This window comes from Aulonocara stuartgranti (genome assembly GCF_965226115.1).
Source record: "Aulonocara stuartgranti genome assembly, chromosome: 8".
NCBI lineage: Eukaryota > Metazoa > Chordata > Actinopteri > Cichliformes > Cichlidae > Aulonocara > Aulonocara stuartgranti.
The window spans coordinates 22169446-22190230 of NC_138959.1; the positions used below are offsets into that span (position 1 = coordinate 22169446).

At 38.2% G+C, this 20785-nt stretch overlaps 1 protein-coding gene across 13 annotated transcripts in view; it reads left to right on the plus strand.

The window, feature by feature from the left end:
- frmpd2 (FERM and PDZ domain containing 2) overlaps positions 1-20528 on the plus strand; it is a 64390-nt gene extending 43862 nt beyond the window's left edge. For 10 of the 13 annotated variants that reach the window (XM_082543226.1, XM_082543227.1, XM_082543224.1 and 7 more), the window contains 10 exons: positions 12645-12752; positions 13033-13149; positions 15445-15653; positions 15804-15902; positions 16528-16621; positions 18012-18097; positions 18763-18958; positions 19415-19629; positions 20175-20241; positions 20322-20528. In XM_082543226.1, the coding sequence (XP_082399352.1) occupies positions 12645-12752; positions 13033-13149; positions 15445-15653; positions 15804-15902; positions 16528-16621; positions 18012-18097; positions 18763-18958; positions 19415-19629; positions 20175-20241; positions 20322-20359 (1229 nt within the window). In that variant the 3' untranslated portion in view covers positions 20360-20528. Of the gene's footprint in view, positions 1-12644; positions 12753-13032; positions 13150-15444; positions 15654-15803; positions 15903-16527; positions 16622-18011; positions 18098-18762; positions 18959-19414; positions 19820-20174; positions 20242-20321 lie in introns of those variants that run through there. The other 3 variants (XR_014278291.1, XR_014278292.1, XM_082543221.1) reach the window with 3 other exon arrangements.
- Positions 20529-20785: the final 257 nt, after the last annotated feature.

Below are 20785 nucleotides of genomic sequence, written 5' to 3' on the forward strand. Positions count from 1 at the left end.
TTTCTAGGTCAGCCTGGGAGCTGCTGAATTTGAATCCACCAATCAGAGAGGCTGTGCACTTTTCCCCACCAAAACGGGTGCTTCTGTTTACACACGCAGCACAGAGAGAGACACTGGATTATTGCAGTCTATTTCTCATAGTGACGACTCCCCTCAAACAAATGACCATAATTTCTAAACCGTAGGGGCTAGAGCGGTCATTCTTACACCGTTTTGTTCAGAAGAGATGGGGGAATCTTCCAGTGTTAACAATTTATCATTAAAATGTGAATTTTTAGAGATATACGACATGGATGACTTGTTGACTTAGAAGCCACGAATTCCCCCAATATGCAAATTTGAATGCCTGAGGCCACATATATGATTGGCTGGCTGGGAAGCTGTGCAGGCCCTGATTTGTGGATTTGAATTCCTCAGCCCTCAGATATGATTGGCTGGCTTAGAAGCCATGAAGGCCCCAATATGCAAATTTGAATGCCTCAGGACACATATATGATTGGCTGGGAAACCGTGCAGGCCCTGATTTGAAAATTTGAATGTCTAAGTCCTCACAGAGGATTGGCTGCCTGGGGACCTGGCAGAAATATATAGAAATACTATGATTAAGCATAAATACTACATTTAGTAGAAATACTATGTTTTAGCACAAATACTATAAAAAGCAGAAATACTATAATTTAGCAGAAATACTATATTAAGCACAAATCCTATAATAAGCAGAAATACTATATTAGGCACAAATCCTATAAAAAGCAGAAATAGTATGATTAAGCATAAATACTACATTTAGTAGAAATACTATGTTTTAGCACAAATAGTATAAAAAGCAGAAATATTATAATTTAGCACAAATAGTATAAAAAGCAGAAATATTATAATTTAGCACAAATAGTATAAAAAGCAGAAATACTACATTTAGTAGAAATACTATGTTTTAGCACAAATACTATAAAAAGCAGAAATACTATAATTTAGTAGAAATACTATATTAAGCACAAATCCTATAAAAAGCAGAAATACTATATTAGGCACAAATCCTATAAAAAGCAGAAATACTATATTAGGCACAAATCCTATAAAAAGCAGAAATACTATATTTAGCAGAAATACTATATTAGGCACAAATCCTATGAAAAGCAGAAATGGAGGCATATTGGAACACAAATGCACAGAGGGACACACAAACACAGGCTCTAATCCAGTCAACCAGTCTAACTATATTCAATTTAAATCCTACAATGACATGCTGCCAAATAAGGGCAGGGTCCTCTCTCTCCCACTAAACAAACACACACACACACACACAGACAGACACAGAGGGAGAGAGCTGCCGAATTTGAATCCACCAATCAGAGTGGCTGTTTACGTTTTCCCGCCAAAACAGGTGCATCTTTTTACACACGCAGGACAGAGAGGCACAGGATTATTGCAGCCTATTTCTCATAGTGAGGACTCCCCTCAAACAAATGACCATAATTTCCTAACCGTAGGGGCTAGAGCGGTCATTCTTACACCGTTTTGTTCAGAAGAGATGGGGGAATCTTCCAGTGTTTACAATTTATCATTAAAATATGAATTATTAAAGATATTAGACTTCTAATGCACCATAACTGAGCAGAGCGAAGCAAAAACTGCCTTGACTTGCCCTCAAACAACGCTTTCTAACTCTAAATCTATTTGGAGTATCGATATCATTCTTTCACCGTAAGAGACAGCAGGCTTTGGTGAACAGTCATAGAAATTTTCAGGTCTCTGTGGAAATCCAACAAAAAGTTATGACGAGAGAAAAAAGTGGTTCATTTCCACAGTTTGAAATCTGAAGAAATCTGAGCGAAGGACAAATTTCCTACCCTCAAACAAGTCCAACTCATTTCAGAATGGTAATAGGTGAGAAAGAAATTCTTGAATTGTGAGCGTCAGGAGTGTCTGAAGATATACGGGGACAAGCCTCATGTCTTAACTTTGCTTCGTTAAGGAGATATGACGATTCGAATATGCCTCTCATTACAGAAATGCAGCGATGATTTTGAACAAGCTCTCCATTCACTTTATATGGAGAGTTTTCTGACCTTGTGTTAGTCTGAGGAGATTTGCCAAAATTCTATAAATCCCACAACAATGATGGTGACATTTTCTGAAAGCCAGCAAAAATACCTACGTTTTGATGTATAATTTGTGGAAGTTGAGTGAAAATTGAGCAAGTAGCAGGAAGTTGTTCGGACATGAAGTGAAAATTGCAAAACCTTCAGTGGCACACTGGAAGCCAAGAGCATAGCAACCATAACAACACATGTATTTTGTGAAAAATCAAAAAAATGAAACTCAAAACTTTAAGAGGCATAAAAGTAAAACGGTATAAGATTTGAAAAAGCTGAATCATACCTGAATAGCCCAATAATTTGTGAACATTTTAAAATTTGAATGGTTGTTCTAGGTGAAAGTATGAGGAAGTAGTTAAGTTTCAAAAACAAGCAAATTTTAGCAGAATTGCTGAAGTTTCCCATTCATTTCAATGGGACAAATTAAAGGAAAAAAGTGGAATATTTTAAAAAGTATAATAGTTAAAAATAGCAAAAGTCATAGCCGGAAAGAGCAAAAATAGCTGAATAGTTTAAAATTTGAACGGTGAAAATCGGCTGAAAATTGTGGAAGTAGTTCTACGGCGAAAAGTGTACGGAAGTCCTAAGAATAATAATAATAAAGAATAAAGAGAAACAGGAACTCAATAGTGTGGATGCTTAAAGCATCCACACAACTAGAAAAATTTGCATTTCCTGCGAAAATGCAGTGTGGATGCTTAAAGCTGAAGCTGTATGCAAAAAGTAGCTGAAAAAGCTGAAAAGTTGCAGAAATTGTAAAAACTTTGCAGAAGCAAAAGAAGTTTGCTAAAATGGAATAACTTAGCAGAACTGCAATATCTTAGAGGAAACATAATACTTGGCAGAAATACAATAGCATAGCAGAATTTAGCAGAAATATTGTAACTTACCAGAAACATGATAACTTCTCAAAAATACAAGAATTTAGGAGAAATAGTATAAGATAACAGAAACAATATATTTAGCCAAAAATACTTAAACATTACAGAAACACTATGATTTAGAAAAATAGTACAACAGAGCAGAAATATTGTGATTTACCAGAGACACTGTGATGAACTATGAATATTGTAATTTTAAATTGAGACTATGTTTTAGCACAAATATTATAATTTGGCAGAAATACTATAATTTAGCAGAAATACTATATTAAGCACAAATCCTATAAAAAGCAGTAATGGTATGATTAAGCACAAATACTACATTTAGTAGAAATACTTTGTTTTAGCACAAATCCCATAAAAAGCAGAAATACTGTACTATGATTTAGTAGAAAAACTATAATTAATCAGAAATACTAAATTTAGCAGAAATACTATATTAAGCACAAATACTATGAAAAGCAGAAATAGTATGATTAAGCATAAATACTACATTTAGCAGAAATACTATATTAAGCACAAATCCTATAAAAGCAGAAATAGTATATTAAGCACAATAGTAATAAGTTAAACAGAAAAATTGGAAAAGCAAAATGGACAGCTGAAAAAATGCTGAACATGCTGAGGGTCCCTCAAATATACTTGTTAAATGACAAAAATCTGCAAAAAAATTTATTACAGCCACACAATCACAAATATGTACACATGAGGAAACACACATGCACAGAGAGACCCACACACAAGATCCAATTCAGTCAACCAGTCTAAATATATTGAATTTAAATCTTAGAATTAGATCATCCCATTAAAAGCCTTTCTCTCTCTCTCTCTCTCTCTCTCTCTGTCACACACACACACACACACACACACACACACACACACACACACACAGGGAGAGAGAAGTAAGTTTCTAGGTCAGCCTGGGAGCTGGTGAATTTGAATCCACCAATCAGAGAGGCTGTGCACTTTTCCCCACCAAAGCAGGTGCATCTGTTTACACACGAAGCAGCACAGAGAGACACAGGATTTTTGCAGTCTATTTCTCATAGTGACGACTCCCCTCAAACAAATGACCGTAATTTCCTAACCGTAGGGGCTAGAACGGTCATTCTTACACCGTTTTGTTCAGAAGAGATGGGGGAATCTTCAAGTGTTGACAATTTAATATTAAAATATGAATTTTTAGAGATATATGACATGGATGACTTGTTGACTTAGAAGCCACGAATTCCCCAATATGCAAATTTGAATGCCTGAGACCACATATGTGATTGGCTGGCTGGGAAGCCGTGCAGGCCCTGATTTGTGGATTTGAATTCCTCAGCCCTCAGATATGATTGGCTGGCTTAGAAGCCACGAAGGCCCCAATATGCAAATTTGAATGCCTCAGGACACTTATTTGATTGGCTGGGAAACTGTGCAGGCCCTGATTTGAAAATTTGAATGTCTCAGTCCTCACAGAGGATTGGCTGCCTGGGGACCTGGCAGAAATATATAGAAATACTATGATTAAGCATAAATACTACATTTAGTAGAAATACTATGTTTTAGCACAAATACTATAAAAAGAAGAAAAACTATAATTTAGCAGAAATACTATATTAAGCACAAATCCTATAAAAAGCAGAAATACTATAATTTAGAACAAATAGTATAAAAAGCAGAAATACTATAATTTAGCAGAAATACTATGTTAGGCACAAATCCTATAAAAAGCAGAAATACTATAATTTAGCAGAAATACTATGTTAGGCACAAATCCTATAAAAAGCAGAAATACTATAATTTAGCAGAAATACTATATTAGGCATAAATCCTATGAAAAGCAGAAATAGTATGATTTAGCAGAAATACTATATTTAGCACAAGTACCGAAAAGTACCAGAAACACTATGATTTAGCAGAATAGTAATAACTTATTGAAACACAAATGCACAGAGTGACACACAAACACAGGCTCTAATCCAGTCAACCAGTCTAACTATGTTCAATTTAAATCCTACAATGACACGCTGCCAAATAAGGGCAGGGTCCTCTCTCTCCCACTAAACACACACACACACACACACACACACACACACACACACACACACACAGGGAGAGAGGACTAAGTTTCTAGGTCAGCCTGGGAGCTGCTGAATTTGAATCCACCAATCAGAGAGGCTGTTTACGTTTTCCCGCCAAAACAGGTGCATCTTTTTACACACGCAGCACAGAGACATAGACCTGCTTCTTTCAGTTTATTTCACATAGTGAGGATTCCCCTCAAACAAATGACCATAATTTCCTAACCATAGGGGCTAGAGCGGTCATTCTTACACCGTTTTGTTCAGAAGAGATGGGGGAATCTTCAAGTGTTGACAATTTATCATTAAAATATGAATTTTTAGAGATATATGACATGGATGACTTGTTGACTTAGAAGCCACGAATTCCCCAATATGCAAATTTGAATACCTGGAGCCCACATACATGATTGGCTGGCTGGGAAGCTGTGCAGGCCCTGATTTGTGGATTTGAATTCCTCAGCCCTCAGATATGATTGGCTGGCTTAGAAGCCATGAAGGCCCCAATATGCAAATTTGAATGCCTCAGGACACATATATGATTGGCTGGGAAGCCGTGCAGGCCCTGATTTGAAAATTTGAATTTCTCAGTCCTCACAGAGGATTGGCTGCCTGGGGACCTGGCAGATATATATATAGAAATACTATGATTAAGCATAAATACTACATTTAGTAGAAATACTATGTTTTAGCACAAATACTATAAAAAGCAGAAATACTATAATTTAGCAGAAATACTATATTAAGCACAAATCCTATAAAAAGCAGAAATAGGATGATTAAGCATAAACACTACATTTAGTAGAAATACTATGTTTGATCAAAAATCCTATAAAATGCAGAAATACTATATTAGGCACAAATCCCATAAAAAGCAGAAATAGTATGATTAAGCATAAATACTACATTTAGTAGAAATACTATGTTTTAGCACAAATAGTATAAAAAGCAGAAATATTGTAATTTAGCAGAAATACTATATTAGGCACAAATCTTATAAAATAGCAGAAATAGTATTATTTAGCACAATAGTAATAAGTTAAACAGAAAAATTGGAAAAGCAAAATGGACAGCTGAAAAAATGCTGAACATGCTGAGGGTCCCTCAAATATACTTGTTAAATGAAAAAATCAGCAAAAAAATGCACAGGGAGAGAGAAGTAAGTTTCTAGGTCAGCCTGGGAGCTGCTGAATTTGAATCCACCAATCAGAGAGCCTGTGTACTTTTTCCCGCCAAAACATGTGCCTCTTTTTACACACGCAGCACAGAGAGGCACAGGATTATTGCAGCCTATTTCTGATAGTGAGGACTCCCCTCAAACAAATGACCATAATTTCCAAACCGTAGGGGCTAGAGCGATCATTCTTACACCGTTTTGTTCAGAAGAGATGGGGGAATCTTCCAGTGTTTACAATTTATCATTAAAATATGAATTATTAAAGATATTTGACTTCTAATGCACCATAACTGAGTAGAGCGAAGCAAAAACTGCCTTGACTTGCCCTCAAACAACGCTTTCTAACTCGAAATCTATTTGGAGTATCGATATCATTCTTTCACCGTAAGAGACAGCAGGCTTTGGTGAACAATCATGGAAATTTTCAGGTCTCTGTGGAAATCCAACAAAAAGTTATGACGAGAGAAAAAAGTGGTTCATTTCCACAGTTTGAAATCTGAAGAAATCTGAGCGAAGGACGAATTTCCTACCCTCAAACAAGTCCAACTCATTTCAGAACGGTAATAGGTGAGAAAGAAATTCTTGAATTGTGAGCGTCAGGGGTGTCTGAAGATATTCGGGGACAAGCCTCATGTCTTAAAGTCGCTTCGTTAAGGAGATATGACGATTCGAATATGCCTCTCATTACAGAAATCCAGCCGTGATTTTGAACAAGCTCTCCATTCACTTTATATGGAGAGTTTTCTGACCTTGTGTTAGTCTGAGGAGATTTGCAAAAATTCTATAAATCCCACAACAATGATGGTGACATTTTCTGAAAGCCAGCAAAAATACCTACGTTTTGATGTATAATTTGTGGAAGTTGAGTGAAAATTGAGCAAGTAGCAGGAAGTTGTTCGGACATGAAGTGAAAATTGCAAAACCTTCAGTGGCACACTGGAAGCCAAGAGCATAGCAACCATAACAACACATGTATTTTGTGAAAAATCAAAAAAATGAAACTCAAAACTTTAAGAGGCATAAAAGTAAAACGGTATAAGATTTGAAAAAGCTGAATCATACCTGAATAGCCCAATAATTTGTGAACATTTTAAAATTTGAATGGTTGTTCTAGGTGAAAGTATGAGGAAGTAGTTAAGTTTCAAAAACAAGCAAATTTTAGCAGAATTGCTGAAGTTTCCCATTCATTTCAATGGGACAAATTAAAGGAAAAAAGTGGAATATTTTAAAAAGTATAATAGTTAAAAATAGCAAAAGTCATAGCCGGAAAGAGCAAAAATAGCTGAATAGTTTAAAATTTGAACGGTGAAAATCGGCTGAAAATTGTGGAAGTAGTTCTACGGCGAAAAGTGTACGGAAGTCCTAAGAATAATAATAACTAGAAAAATTTGCATTTCCTGCGAAAATGCAGTGTGGATGCTTAAAGCTGAAGCTGTATGCAAAAAGTAGCTGAAAAAGCTGAAAAGTTGCAGAAATTGTAAAAACTTTGCAGAAGCAAAAGAAGTTTGCTAAAATGGAATAACTTAGCAGAACTGCAATATCTTAGAGGAAACATAATACTTGGCAGAAATACAATAGCATAGCAGAATTTAGCAGAAATATTGTAACTTACCAGAAATATGATAACTTCTCAAAAATACAAGAATTTAGGAGAAATAGTATAAGATAACAGAAAGAATATATTTAGCCAAAAATACTTAAACATTACAGAAACACTATGATTTAGAAAAATAGTACAACAGAGCAGAAATATTGTGATTTACCAGAGACACTGTGATGAACTATGAATATTGTAATTTTAAATTAAGACTATGTTTTAGCACAAATATTATAATTTGGCAGAAATACTATAATTTAGCAGAAATACTATATTAAGCACAAATCCTATAAAAAGCAGAAATGGTATGATTAAGCATAAATACTACATTTAGTAGAAATACTTTGTTTTAGCACAAATCCCATAAAAAGCAGAAATACTGTACTATGATTTAGTAGAAAAACTATAATTAATCAGAAATACTAAATTTAGCAGAAATACTATATTAAGCACAAATCCTATGAAAAGCAGAAATAGTATGATTAAGCATAAATACTACATTTAGCAGAAATACTATATTAAGCACAAAGCCTATAAAAGCAGAAATAGTATATTAAGCACAAATCTTATAAAATAGCAGAAACAGTATGATTTAGCACAATAGTAATAAGTTAAACAGAAAAATTGGAAAAGCAAAATGGACAGCTGAAAAAATGCTGAACATGCTGAGGGTCCCTCAAATATACTTGTTAAATGACAAAAATCTGCAAAAACATTTATTACAGCCACACAATCACAAATATGTACACATGAGGAAACACACATGCACAGAGAGACCCACACACAAGATCCAATTCAGTCAACCAGTCTAAATATATTGAATTTAAATCTTAGAATGAGATCATCCCATTAAAAGCCTTTCTCTCTCTCTCTCTCTCTCTCTCTCTCTCTGTCACACACACACACACACACACACACAGGGAGAGAGAAGTAAGTTTCTAGGTCAGCCTGGGAGCTGGTGAATTTGAATCCACCAATCAGAGAGGCTGTGCACTTTTCCCCACCAAAACAGGTGCATCTGTTTACACACGCAGCAGCACAGAGAGACACAGGATTTTTGCAGTCTATTTCTCATAGTGACGACTCCCCTCAAACAAATGACCATAATTTCCTAACCGTAGGGGCTAGAACGGTCATTCTTACACCGTTTTGTTCAGAAGAGATGGGGGAATCTTCAAGTGTTGACAATTTAATATTAAAATATGAATTTTTAGAGATATATGACATGGATGACTTGTTGACTTAGAAGCCACGAATTCCCCAATATGCAAATTTGAATGCCTGAGACCACATATGTGATTGGCTGGCTGGGAAGCTGTGCAGGCCCTGATTTGTGGATTTGAATTCCTCAGCCCTCAGATATGATTGGCTGGCTTAGAAGCCACGAAGGCCCCAATATGCAAATTTGAATGCCTCAGGACACTTATTTGATTGGCTGGGAAACTGTGCAGGCCCTGATTTGAAAATTTGAATGTCTCAGTCCTCACAGAGGATTGGCTGCCTGGGGACCTGGCAGAAATATATAGAAATACTATTATTAAGCATAAATACTACATTTAGTAGAAATACTATGTTTTAGCACAAATATTATAAAAAGAAGAAAAACTATAATTTAGCAGAAATACTATATTAAGCACAAATCCTATGAAAAGCAGAAATAGTATGATTTAGCAGAAATACTGTATTTAGCACAAGTACCGAAAAGTACCAGAAATACTATGATTTAGCAGAATAGTAATAACTTATTGAAACACAAATGCACAGAGGGACACACAAACACAGGCTCTAATCCAGTCAACCAGTCTAACTATGTTCAATTTAAATCCTACAATGACATGCTGTCAAATAAGGGCAGGGTCCTCTCTCTCCCACTAAACACACACACACACACACACACACACACACACACACACACACACACACACACACACACAGGGAGAGAGGACTAAGTTTCTAGGTCAGCCTGGGAGCTGCTGAATTTGAATCCACCAATCAGAGAGGCTGTTTACGTTTTCCCGCCAAAACAGGTGCCTCTTTTTACACACGCAGCACAGAGACATAGACCTGCTTCTTTCAGTTTATTTCACATAGTGAGGATTCCCCTCAAACAAATGACCATAATTTCCTAACCATAGGGGCTAGAGCGGTCATTCTTACACCGTTTTGTTCAGAAGAGATGGGGGAATCTTCAAGTGTTGACAATTTATCATTAAAATATGAATTTTTAGAGATATATGACATGGATGACTTGTTGACTTAGAAGCCACGAATTCCCCAATATGCAAATTTGAATACCTGGAGCCCACATACATGATTGGCTGGCTGGGAAGCTGTGCAGGCCCTGATTTGTGGATTTGAATTCCTCAGCCCTCAGATATGATTGGCTGGCTTAGAAGCCATGAAGGCCCCAATATGCAAATTTGAATGCCTCAGGACACATATATGATTGGCTGGGAAGCCGTGCAGGCCCTGATTTGAAAATTTGAATTTCTCAGTCCTCACAGAGGATTGGCTGCCTGGGGACCTGGCAGAAATATATAGAAATACTATGATTAAGCATAAATACTACATTTAGTAGAAATACTATGTTTTAGCACAAATACTATAAAAAGCAGAAATACTATAATTTAGCAGAAATACTATATTAAGCACAAATCCTATAAAAAGCAGAAATAGGATGATTAAGCATAAACACTACATTTAGTAGAAATACTATGTTTCAGCAAAAATCCTATAAAAAGCAGAAATACTATATTAGGCACAAATCCCATAAAAAGCAGAAATGGTATGATTAAGCATAAATACTACATTTAGTAGAAATACTATGTTTTAGCACAAATAGTATAAAAAGCAGAAATATTGTAATTTAGCAGAAATACTATATTAGGCACAAATCTTATAAAATAGCAGAAATAGTATTATTTAGCACAATAGTAATAAGTTAAACAGAAAAATTGGAAAAGCAAAATGGACAGCTGAAAAAATGCTGAACATGCTGAGGGTCCCTCAAATATACTTGTTAAATGAAAAAATCAGCAAAAAAATGCACAGGGAGAGAGAAATAAGTTTCTAGGTCAGCCTGGGAGCTGCTGAATTTGAATCCACCAATCAGAGAGCCTGTGTACTTTTTCCCGCCAAAACATGTGCCTCTTTTTACACACGCAGCACAGAGAGGCACAGGATTATTGCAGCCTATTTCTCATAGTGAGGACTCCCCTCAAACAAATGAAAATAATTTCCTAACCGTAGGGGCTAGAGCGGTCATTCTTACACCGTTTTGTTCAGAAGACATGGGGGAATCTTCCAGTGTTTACAATTTATCATTAAAATATGAATTATTAAAGATATTTGACTTCTAATGCACCATAACTGAGTAGAGCGAAGCAAAAACTGCCTTGACTTGCCCTCAAACAACGCTTTCTAACTCGAAATCTATTTGGAGTATCGATATCATTCTTTCACCGTAAGAGACAGCAGGCTTTGGTGAACAATCATGGAAATTTTCAGGTCTCTGTGGAAATCCAACAAAAAGTTATGACGAGAGAAAAAAGTGGTTCATTTCCACAGTTTGAAATCTGAAGAAATCTGAGCGAAGGACAAATTTCCTACCCTCAAACAAGTCCAACTCATTTCAGAACGGTAATAGGTGAGAAAATAATTCTTGAATTGTGAGCGTCACGAGTGTCTGAAGATATACCGGGACAAGCCTCATGTCTTAACTTTGCTTCGTTAAGGAGATATGACGATTCGAATATGCCTCTCATTACAGAAATGCAGCGGTGATTTTGAACAAACTCTCCATTGACTTTATATGGAGAGTTTTCTGACCTTGTGTTAGTCTGAGGAGATTTGCCAAAATTCTATAAATCCCACAACAATGATGGTGACATTTTCTGAAAGCCAGCAAAAATACCTACGTTTTGATGTATAATTTGTGGAAGTTGAGTGAAAATTGAGCAAGTAGCAGGAAGTTGTTCGGACATGAAGTGAAAATTGCAAAACCTTCAGTGGCACACTGGAAGCCAAGAGCATAGCAACCATAACAACACATGTATTTTGTGAAAAATCACAATTTTGCAACTCAAAACTTTAAGAGGCATAAAAGTAAAACAGTAAAAGATTTGAAAAAGCTGAATCATACCTGAATAGCCCAATAATTTGTGAACATTTTAAAATTTGAATGGTTGTTCTAGGTGAAAGTATGAGGAAGTAGTTAAGTTTCAAAAACAAGCAAATTTTAGCAGAATTGCTGAAGTTTCCCATTCATTTCAATGGGACAAATTAAAGGAAAAAAGCTTAATATTTTAAAAAGTATAATAGCAAAAAATAGCAAAAGTCATAGCCGGAAAGAGCAAAAATAGCAGAATAGTTTAAAATTTGAACGGTGAAAATCGGCTGAAAATTGTGGAAGTAGTTCTACGGCGAAAAGTGTACGGAAGCAACTTGAAGAATAATAATAAAGAATAAAGAGAAACAGGAACTCAATAGTGTGGATGCTTAAAGCATCCACACAATAAAGAATAAAGAGAAACAGGAACTCAATAGTGTGGATGCTTAAAGCATCCACACAATAATAATAAAGATAATAATAAAGAATAAAGAGAAACAGGAACTCAATAGTGTGGATGCTTAAAGCATCCACACAATAATAATAAAGAATAAAGAGAAACAGGAACTCAATAGTGTGGATGCTTAATGCATCCACACAATAAAGAACATAAACATAAAGTCACTGAGTCATGGTCGCAGGACCATGACAGATGGTTCCTCTGGAATATGTTCAACCCAACAAACTCTCTGTTCATCTGGTTTATGTTTTTACAGGTATAGTAATAGTTGGCGAGGACACAGTAGGGCGTTATGATTTGGGCATCTTTGTAGCCTCTATTGTGCCTGGTGGACCTGCTGATAAAGATGGACGCATCAGAGCTGGTATGGACTCATGTGGATATTTTACTTAAAGTTAAGTAACACCACATAAAACACTTAGAAAGAAGGAAAACGGATTCCAATATATTATGCTGACTGTTTCATCCAGCATCGTCTTTTATTCTAAGAAAAATGATGCAGAGAATATGTAGCATGTAAGAAGAAAGGAGGACAAAGATGGCACTTGAGGTGTCTATGGGGTGTTTGAGGTCACATGTAGTCTGTACATGTACTGTCACTGGACACTAGCACCATTTAATTTCACCATGACCTTTGCCTACAGGTGGCCGTCTGATCTCTCTGAACCACATCAGCCTGGAAGGTGTTACCTTCAGCGAGGCAGCAGAGGTCATGCAAAACAGCCCAGAGGAGGTGCAGCTTATTATCTCACAGCCGAAAGGTGCTTTGTGTGCATGTGTGTATGGATGTATGTGTGTGTGTGGTTACTGTATGTGTGTAATAATACTTGAGTACTTGTGACCTTTGACCACTTTTATGTGTAATATTGAGGATTCAGCTGGTTTTTATTTTTTTCTACCTTTTAGCCTGCTAGCAACATTTCAGCTTTTTGTTGATTCCACCTTCCAGCCTCCATTGTCACTATAAAAAGCTTGAAACCGCAGTCTCCATTTTGACTTAATGCTGAGAGTGTTAATATGTGTTAGCATTTCATTCTTTCTGCTTTGCCTTACATTTAAAGTCCTAAAAAAAAGAAACATAAAACAGGATTACGTAAATGGCTTGTATACTTTAAGATTTTAAGATTCAGATCAATGTAAATGAATAATTTTATTACATGTTCTTATTTAAAACCAGCAATATTTTTTCAAGCAGATTCTGTTTAACTTTGTTTAAAAAATAAGTATTTATAATGGGAAACTGCCCACTGTTGCTCTGTCCAAGAGTTTCAAGAAGATTTGATGACAGATTGCAAGACTAGCAAGTACCCAACAGACTTATTTTGTTACTAGTCAGGTTTCAGTTCATGTGCTAGCTTGTATAGACCTAGCTATCAAAAAGAGACTACAGAAGCACTCAATACAGGGGGCTCCGATTACCACTGGGATCACTGTTCACTCCCGACTTCTTCTCGAGCTCTTCTCTCAGCCTTCTTCCTGATTTTGCTATCGCTCAGTATAGCTACATTTACCACGACAGCCATCTTCCTCTGCTTGTCCACCACTAGCATGGCAGGTTGGTTAGCCATCACCGGTTTGTCTGTCTGTACCTGGAAGTCTCACAGGATCTTAGCTCGGTCATTCTTGACTACCCATTTTGACCTCGGGACTTCCAGGTCACACATGGCACACATGTTATGTGTACTATGCCAGTCACTTGGTATGGCGTTTCATGTATGCCCTACCTGCATCTTGCACCCTGCTGATATGTGCTGGATTGTCTTTAGGGCATGTGGGGCATTACACAGCCCACACCTGGGGTCTTGCCTGGTGTGGTAGATCTCAGCCTCTATGGATCTTGTGCCGAGATTTTGTTCCTGTGCTGTAGGGCTGTGCGATATGACCAAAATCTCATATCCTGATATAAGATATCTATTGTCCCGATAATGATATAAATCACAAAAATTTTACATTTTCTGTAAATTCTGTGAATCTCGGGCAGCTCGACTTGCGTGAGGTGTTTCCAGCTGGGCGTCAATTCTGCTTAGCGTTTATTAAAGGGTTAGGGTCAGGGTCCGTTGATCGGCGGACAGAGGTGGTTTCTCGCAGCTTAAGTACAGTTTTTTGTTTTACGGCGGTTTTTCCCGAAGTCACAAAAGTATGACATCACAACATTCTGACTGGTCACTTGCAATGCTGATCCTGGAACAACATTTACTATGTTAATCTGGGAACAACACCAACACGACGATATCAGATCGTGTGCCATTATTAGTGCTGCCATTTAGTTCCTGATGAAGGCTCTCATGGTCCTGTTGATCTTGTATAGTTAGGCATTCCAGCATCCATGTGTGGGGTATTGACTCATAGGCTTTCTTGTAGTCAATCCAGGCGGTGGTCTTACAGTCTTGAGCGACTGCTTGGTCTACCAGTAGCTGATGTTTTGCCCCTCTGGTATTCCTGCCAATTCCTTTCTGTGTCCCGCTCATTTATTGAACCATGTGCCTGTTCATCATAGCTGCTAAGATGCCTGACAGGAGCTTCTATGTGGTAATGAGGCCGATTATTGGCTGCTAGTTGGATGGGTCTGTTGTCTTCTGGAGGTCCTTGGAGATCAGGACTGTCCGGCCTCAACTTAGCCATTCCGGGTGTCTCTCATCTACAAGCAGCTGGTTCATTTGTGCTGCCAGATGCTCACGGAGTGCAGTCAGCCTTTTTCAGCCAGTAGGCATGAATTATATCAGGGCCTAGTGATGTAATTCTTCACACTGGGACCATTTCTTGGATATATGCCACTGTGATGGTCACTGGACCCTTTTCAGGAAGGTTGACATGGTCTGCTCTTTGGTCCAATAGCCACTGAGCATTGTTGTTATGGGTTGCGTCCTTCTCCCATATGCTCTCTAGCAACTAGCTAGCTTAGATAAATTTAAAAAACCCTACTTTTTTTAAACCCTTCTTTTTTCACTTATAGTAGGGTTTAAAAAGTTTTTGCACTACCACCATCTTTGCTGTTGCAAAATTATCCTGTACATTTTCATTTACGATTCTTTGAATACTGTTTCTCTTTCTTACAGTGTCGCTGCCATTATCCACAGTTCCCATCAGTCCCAGCAGTAATAATTGTCGTTCTCCTGGGTTGAGAAAATATATATCCCAGACAACACTAATGACAGATGGACGATCGAGAGATGATAGCCTCGATGAGATTGTGTCAGTCATGATGACGCCAAAGACCAGCAAGAAACTACACTTCCCCCCTGAAGTTCGAGTTCTCAGTACACAGGTAACATCCAAGCAGTTTAGGGATTTAAACTGTGATAATTCTGCACAATTAATTGCTAAATATCTCTTTAACAACCTTCTTTAAGCATACTTCAGGTGAGGTAAGGATGAAGCTTGAACTTTGTGTTGTTAATGTCTGTGTTATGTTCAGGATAGCTGTTCTCTGTCATCATCTATGAACTGCGTGAAGCCGGAAGAGATCAGCATGGAGCTCAGGAAGATATCAGGAAATCTGGGCATTAGCATATCTGTAAGTTTGTGACATGAATGAATATAGAATGAACAGATTGGGCAGGGTATTGCCCATTTTTAAGATGTGGACTACAAAGTGAGATTTTGAAAATAGCTTTTTTGGTATTAGCGTTCAATAGCCTGTACGCATCTAACTAACGTGTTAAGAAGAATAATTCGATTAAAAACATTAGGCTTGACAGTCATGGAGGACAATTAGTACAGCAGCTCATCTCCAGCAGTAGACTGCAGCCAATCTTATTAACATCTATGGTCTGACAGGATTAGAGAGAGTTACCTTTCTTGACCTGATCTGCACTGGAAAAGTAAGCAATACGACACTGTAAAGTACTTTGTAGTTAAAGCTCCTTAAATGTTCTTCAATAAAAACACGCAGAATGGACGATTTAGGAAAATAACTAGGATACAACCAGTTGACAGTCAGCTGAGTTGAGTTCTCCATTGCAAAGAGACTGACCCAGATTGACTGGAATATGCTGAGAATCTATCACAGAGGTTGCTCTCCTATTTTATTCAAAATAAACTTTTTAAGCAACTTTATTATCAGTATATCACAGTATAATTATCAATATATCTATGTTGTCATCAAGTTAAACTAAGGTCTTCTGTTAATGATGGTTTAGGGTGGCATCAACACTAACCTTCCTAATGGAGGAATCTACATCAAGAGCCTTGTTCCAGGAGGGGCTGCTGAGAGAGATGGACGTTTGCATATAGGTATTACACTCTTTTGTTCTTTGGCTCTCGGAAGAGGTGGACACATCTTTCTCCCTCTCCCTCTCTTATCTTCCCTGCTGCTGCTTCTATGTGTTTGTCTAGTCTCGTCTAACTCTAACCCTCAAAGAGTTTCCCAGTCTTGTTCTCTAAAACCTAAAGAATTATGGATTTGATCAACTGCTCCTGTAATGGAATTGACACCCTGCTAGGCTTGGGAGAGCCCGATTGTCCTGCGGAGACATTTGCTGCCGGATACTCGATGGTCGGTTGCGTCGTGTGTCTGGCGACACTCTCGATGGAGGACAATGAACGACATCTACCAATTTGGAACCACGATAACAGAGTTCGAGCTGATTGGAGCTGGCTTATCGAAGAACAAGAAGCGGCTACAGCTGTTCAAAATCCTATGAGGCTGGCAGACATGATAGACGATAGCAGGGCTTTGAGTACTCAGACTGTGTTTTGAACGCAATATGGATAAAATCTTGGAGAAGAACAACGGGAATTGAGATAATTGGTGACCAGTGATGGACATTAGACCAACTGTAAAAATTGGATGCAGTTGTTCGCACTAAACCCAAACATTCATCAGCTTCACTCATGCGGCCCCCCTGGCGCCAGCTGAAGTCCTGCCAAGGTTGAAGCCGACTGGAACAACAAATTCTTCCCATGATAACAGGATTGTTGTCAGAACTCTTTGTCCCTCCTTCAAGGCCACCTGGGTCCACTGGAGACTGTTGACTTTCACTTAACCGGGCGTGGTGACACTTTCTCTCAGCTGAACACGGGATACACACATGCACACACACGAAACATGTACACTGATACTGACACGCCCTCACTATCACCCTCCCTCCCCCGAATCCAACGCCTCCTGCTTACCTCCCATCCGATGTGGACAACGGATCAGCTGGAGGCGCAATCGAAGATTGCAGCGCTCCCAGATCAGCTGTACACACTGGAATACTCTCCTATGTTGCTTGTCTGTGTTTTATTGTGTTATGGTGTGTTGATATCTGTGCATTCCTGGATTATCCTTTTGTGTTACACATTTCGATGTTTTTTCCCCCTTGCTACCTAGCCTGACCTGTCTCCCCAATGTGATGTTTGTGTATTGTATGTACGGTCGGCAAGGTCTGTCATCTCGGTTGTGAGCAACTGCAACTGACAAATAAAGGCTATCTCATCTCTCATCTCTTACACTCTGTGTTAAATCAAGCAATGCTAAAACCTAATGGTTTAATCAAATAAATTTAAAAAAACCAACAACCCAAAAGCAAATAACACGGAGGCACAAAGGAGTCAAAACTACAATATCACACATTTGTAATTGTAAAAGGAAGAAGTGTTATAGTAAGAGTTAACTGTTTCTTAACTCTTTCATTTTCAGGTGACAGACTGTTGGAGATCGACGGCACTAACTTCCAGGGCTTCACCTACCAGCAGGCTGTGGAGTGCTTGAGTAAAACTGGGGAGGTAAATTCATGAAATGCGACTACAAGGGACCAAGGATTACCAGTGTCTGCATTTGATGGTGACTTATGATTTAGCCATACTAATGATGTGGATTTGTGGATGTCAATGTGAGAAACAACTACTGCATGATGAACTATCCAAAATTATAGAATCAGATTTGTGTGCTCAGACTCAGAAAAACTCCTGAAAATCATTTGCCTTCATATTAGATACAGTTTGTATCTTTATTGGATCTCAAGCGATCTAAAGTAAGGTCTAAAATAATCTCTCACTAAAGTGCCGGTGCTGCACTCTGTCTATTGCTGCTGTCCATGGTGCCAACTATAATACCCTGACAGTATAAAGATGGATTTAGTTCACTTCCATGATTCTGGATTTGAGTTCTACGTCCTGTGGTCATTGTGTCTCCAAAGACGAGATATGAGCGAGCACAGCGTCCAGACTGAGCCACATTAGTAGAAATCCAACATGAATTCCATTTCAGTCCAGCTGCAAATGGATTTATCCTGTCAGTTTTCGGTCTCATCTTTTTGCTTCATATCAAACTGAATTCTGTTCCACCGTGGCCATCCATTTACATTTTTCCTTTTGTTACTCTCATATCTCCTTCTCCCCCCCTTTTTTTTAACCAAATCCCAATCTTGTCCTGTCTTCTTCTATCATAGGTAGTGTCCTTGGTTGTGGAGAGGGAATTGGTCAACCTACCCAGGGTCTCTCTTATTGCTGACACCAGCAGCACTGTATCCAATCCGAGCCTGAGTTCATCTACCAGCCAGCTAAGACTCAACAGCTCCTCATCTGTGAGCACTACTTTAAACACGATATCTGATCGGCCCAACGAGTACAGCTTTGTTACTGATGGTACGACACCTCAGCTCAGGTTTAGAAATTAATACATTAATACAAAATTAATACAAAATGCTTAATGGCAAGCACATCAATGAGATGTTTCATGTAGTTAGTCAGGAGGGATTTTGGACCACTATCTTTACAAAAACTGTTACACAAAAAGGTGTAGTGGGGAAAACAGGAGACATCACTCTGACTTGACTGAAGAGCAAACAATACAGATTCAGACTGGCCTATCACATAATCCTTCCAGAGAGGAAAAAAAGGAAAAAGGAATAGGTGAATAAGTGAACTTTTAGGAGTTGGTGTAACATATTCGTAAGCATTTAAGCAACATGAATTAACAGAGACGTTATTGAATGAAGGCATTTACTACACACTCTTCTATCTTCCTTCTTCTTCTCCTTTGCCCTTCCAATGCTTCACCTTATCATTATCCCATTACCGGCCCTATCCTCGACCTCAAAGACAACACCAAGGAAGTGACTCTGATCAAGAATGAGAGTGGGCTGGGCTTCAGCTTCTTGATGTGTGAGCTGGACCCGCCCACCCGAGATTTTGGGAGCCTCGTCTGGATAAAGCAGCTTTTCCCGGGTCAGCCTGCTCAGCAGAGCGGCAGAATCCAGGAGGGAGATGTCCTGCTGGCCATCAATGGCCAGTCGCTCAAGGAGCTGTCCTATCCAGTATGTGGAGATGCTAAATTAAAGTAGGCAGTGCAAATGCAAATTCATCCTTGGGGCTGTAGATTTTGTGGTAGATGTTCATTGAGATTTACTTGAGAATCTTTTTGAGTAACTGGGTCATGATTACTGGAAAGAGACATCACTGCTGAGTTTTTCAAATGTACTTTTTTGGTGCTTTGAGCAGCACAAGGCAAGTACAATTTAGTTCTGTTATATTCAAGAGCGGGCTGACATTTTTACAGCTGATATCTACAAAAGTGGACAGCTCACACCAAAACAATCTGTAGGATAAACAGCACTGCAGGCAAGAGGGAAGATTTGTTAATTTGGTGTGAACCGTCCATTTAAGCTTAATCATCTGTGTTTGCTAATTTTGTTAGTGGGCTTTGATTTTCTTCCATTCAAATCAGATATAGCCTTACGATACGATGGATTTTATATGTATGAATGCTACTGAACTTGGTTTATATGCAGTATATACGATGATTAAAATCTCAAAAATATCTGCATGCATTTTTGTTTGTTATCAACTATTTATCCTGCAGAAGGTGCTAAAGCTTTTCAAAACTTCTCCACCTGAAGTTCAGCTGACCCTCTGTCGTCCTCCACCAGGTAAATACGCACTCTGACACACACGCACATACACGTTTCTACATGCACCGACTTCACCCACTTGTCTGCCTGTTTACCAGGGATTCTTCCTACAATTGATCAGTTCGCTGGCTCATGAGTGACCTCATCGTCTTGCTTCGCCAGCATCATCTGAAGCAACCGTGTGCTTTAGAACAAAGCAGGGAGTGGCGACGGAGACTGTAGGGAGAACGGCCGATAAAGCTGTTTTGATCAGTTGACAGGAACATTAAGCTGATCTCATAAATGGACTCCAACACTGTAGAAAGGTCAGGAATGTTCCACAGCGTCAGCTGATGTGACTTGACAGCAACACTGTGATAAAAAGCCTGTGGGAGTTTTGTCATATGTGATTACACGGTCACTTTTTATCACTGTCAGAAAGACACTGGAAAGTCTATTTAATGGTGTTTGATAGTCCACAGGGATAAACACTGCTCTTACATAACTAACATTGTAATTTGGCATAATGTTGCTAACACTAACATCTTACATAACGTGCCATGACATGAAGGAATGTAACTTT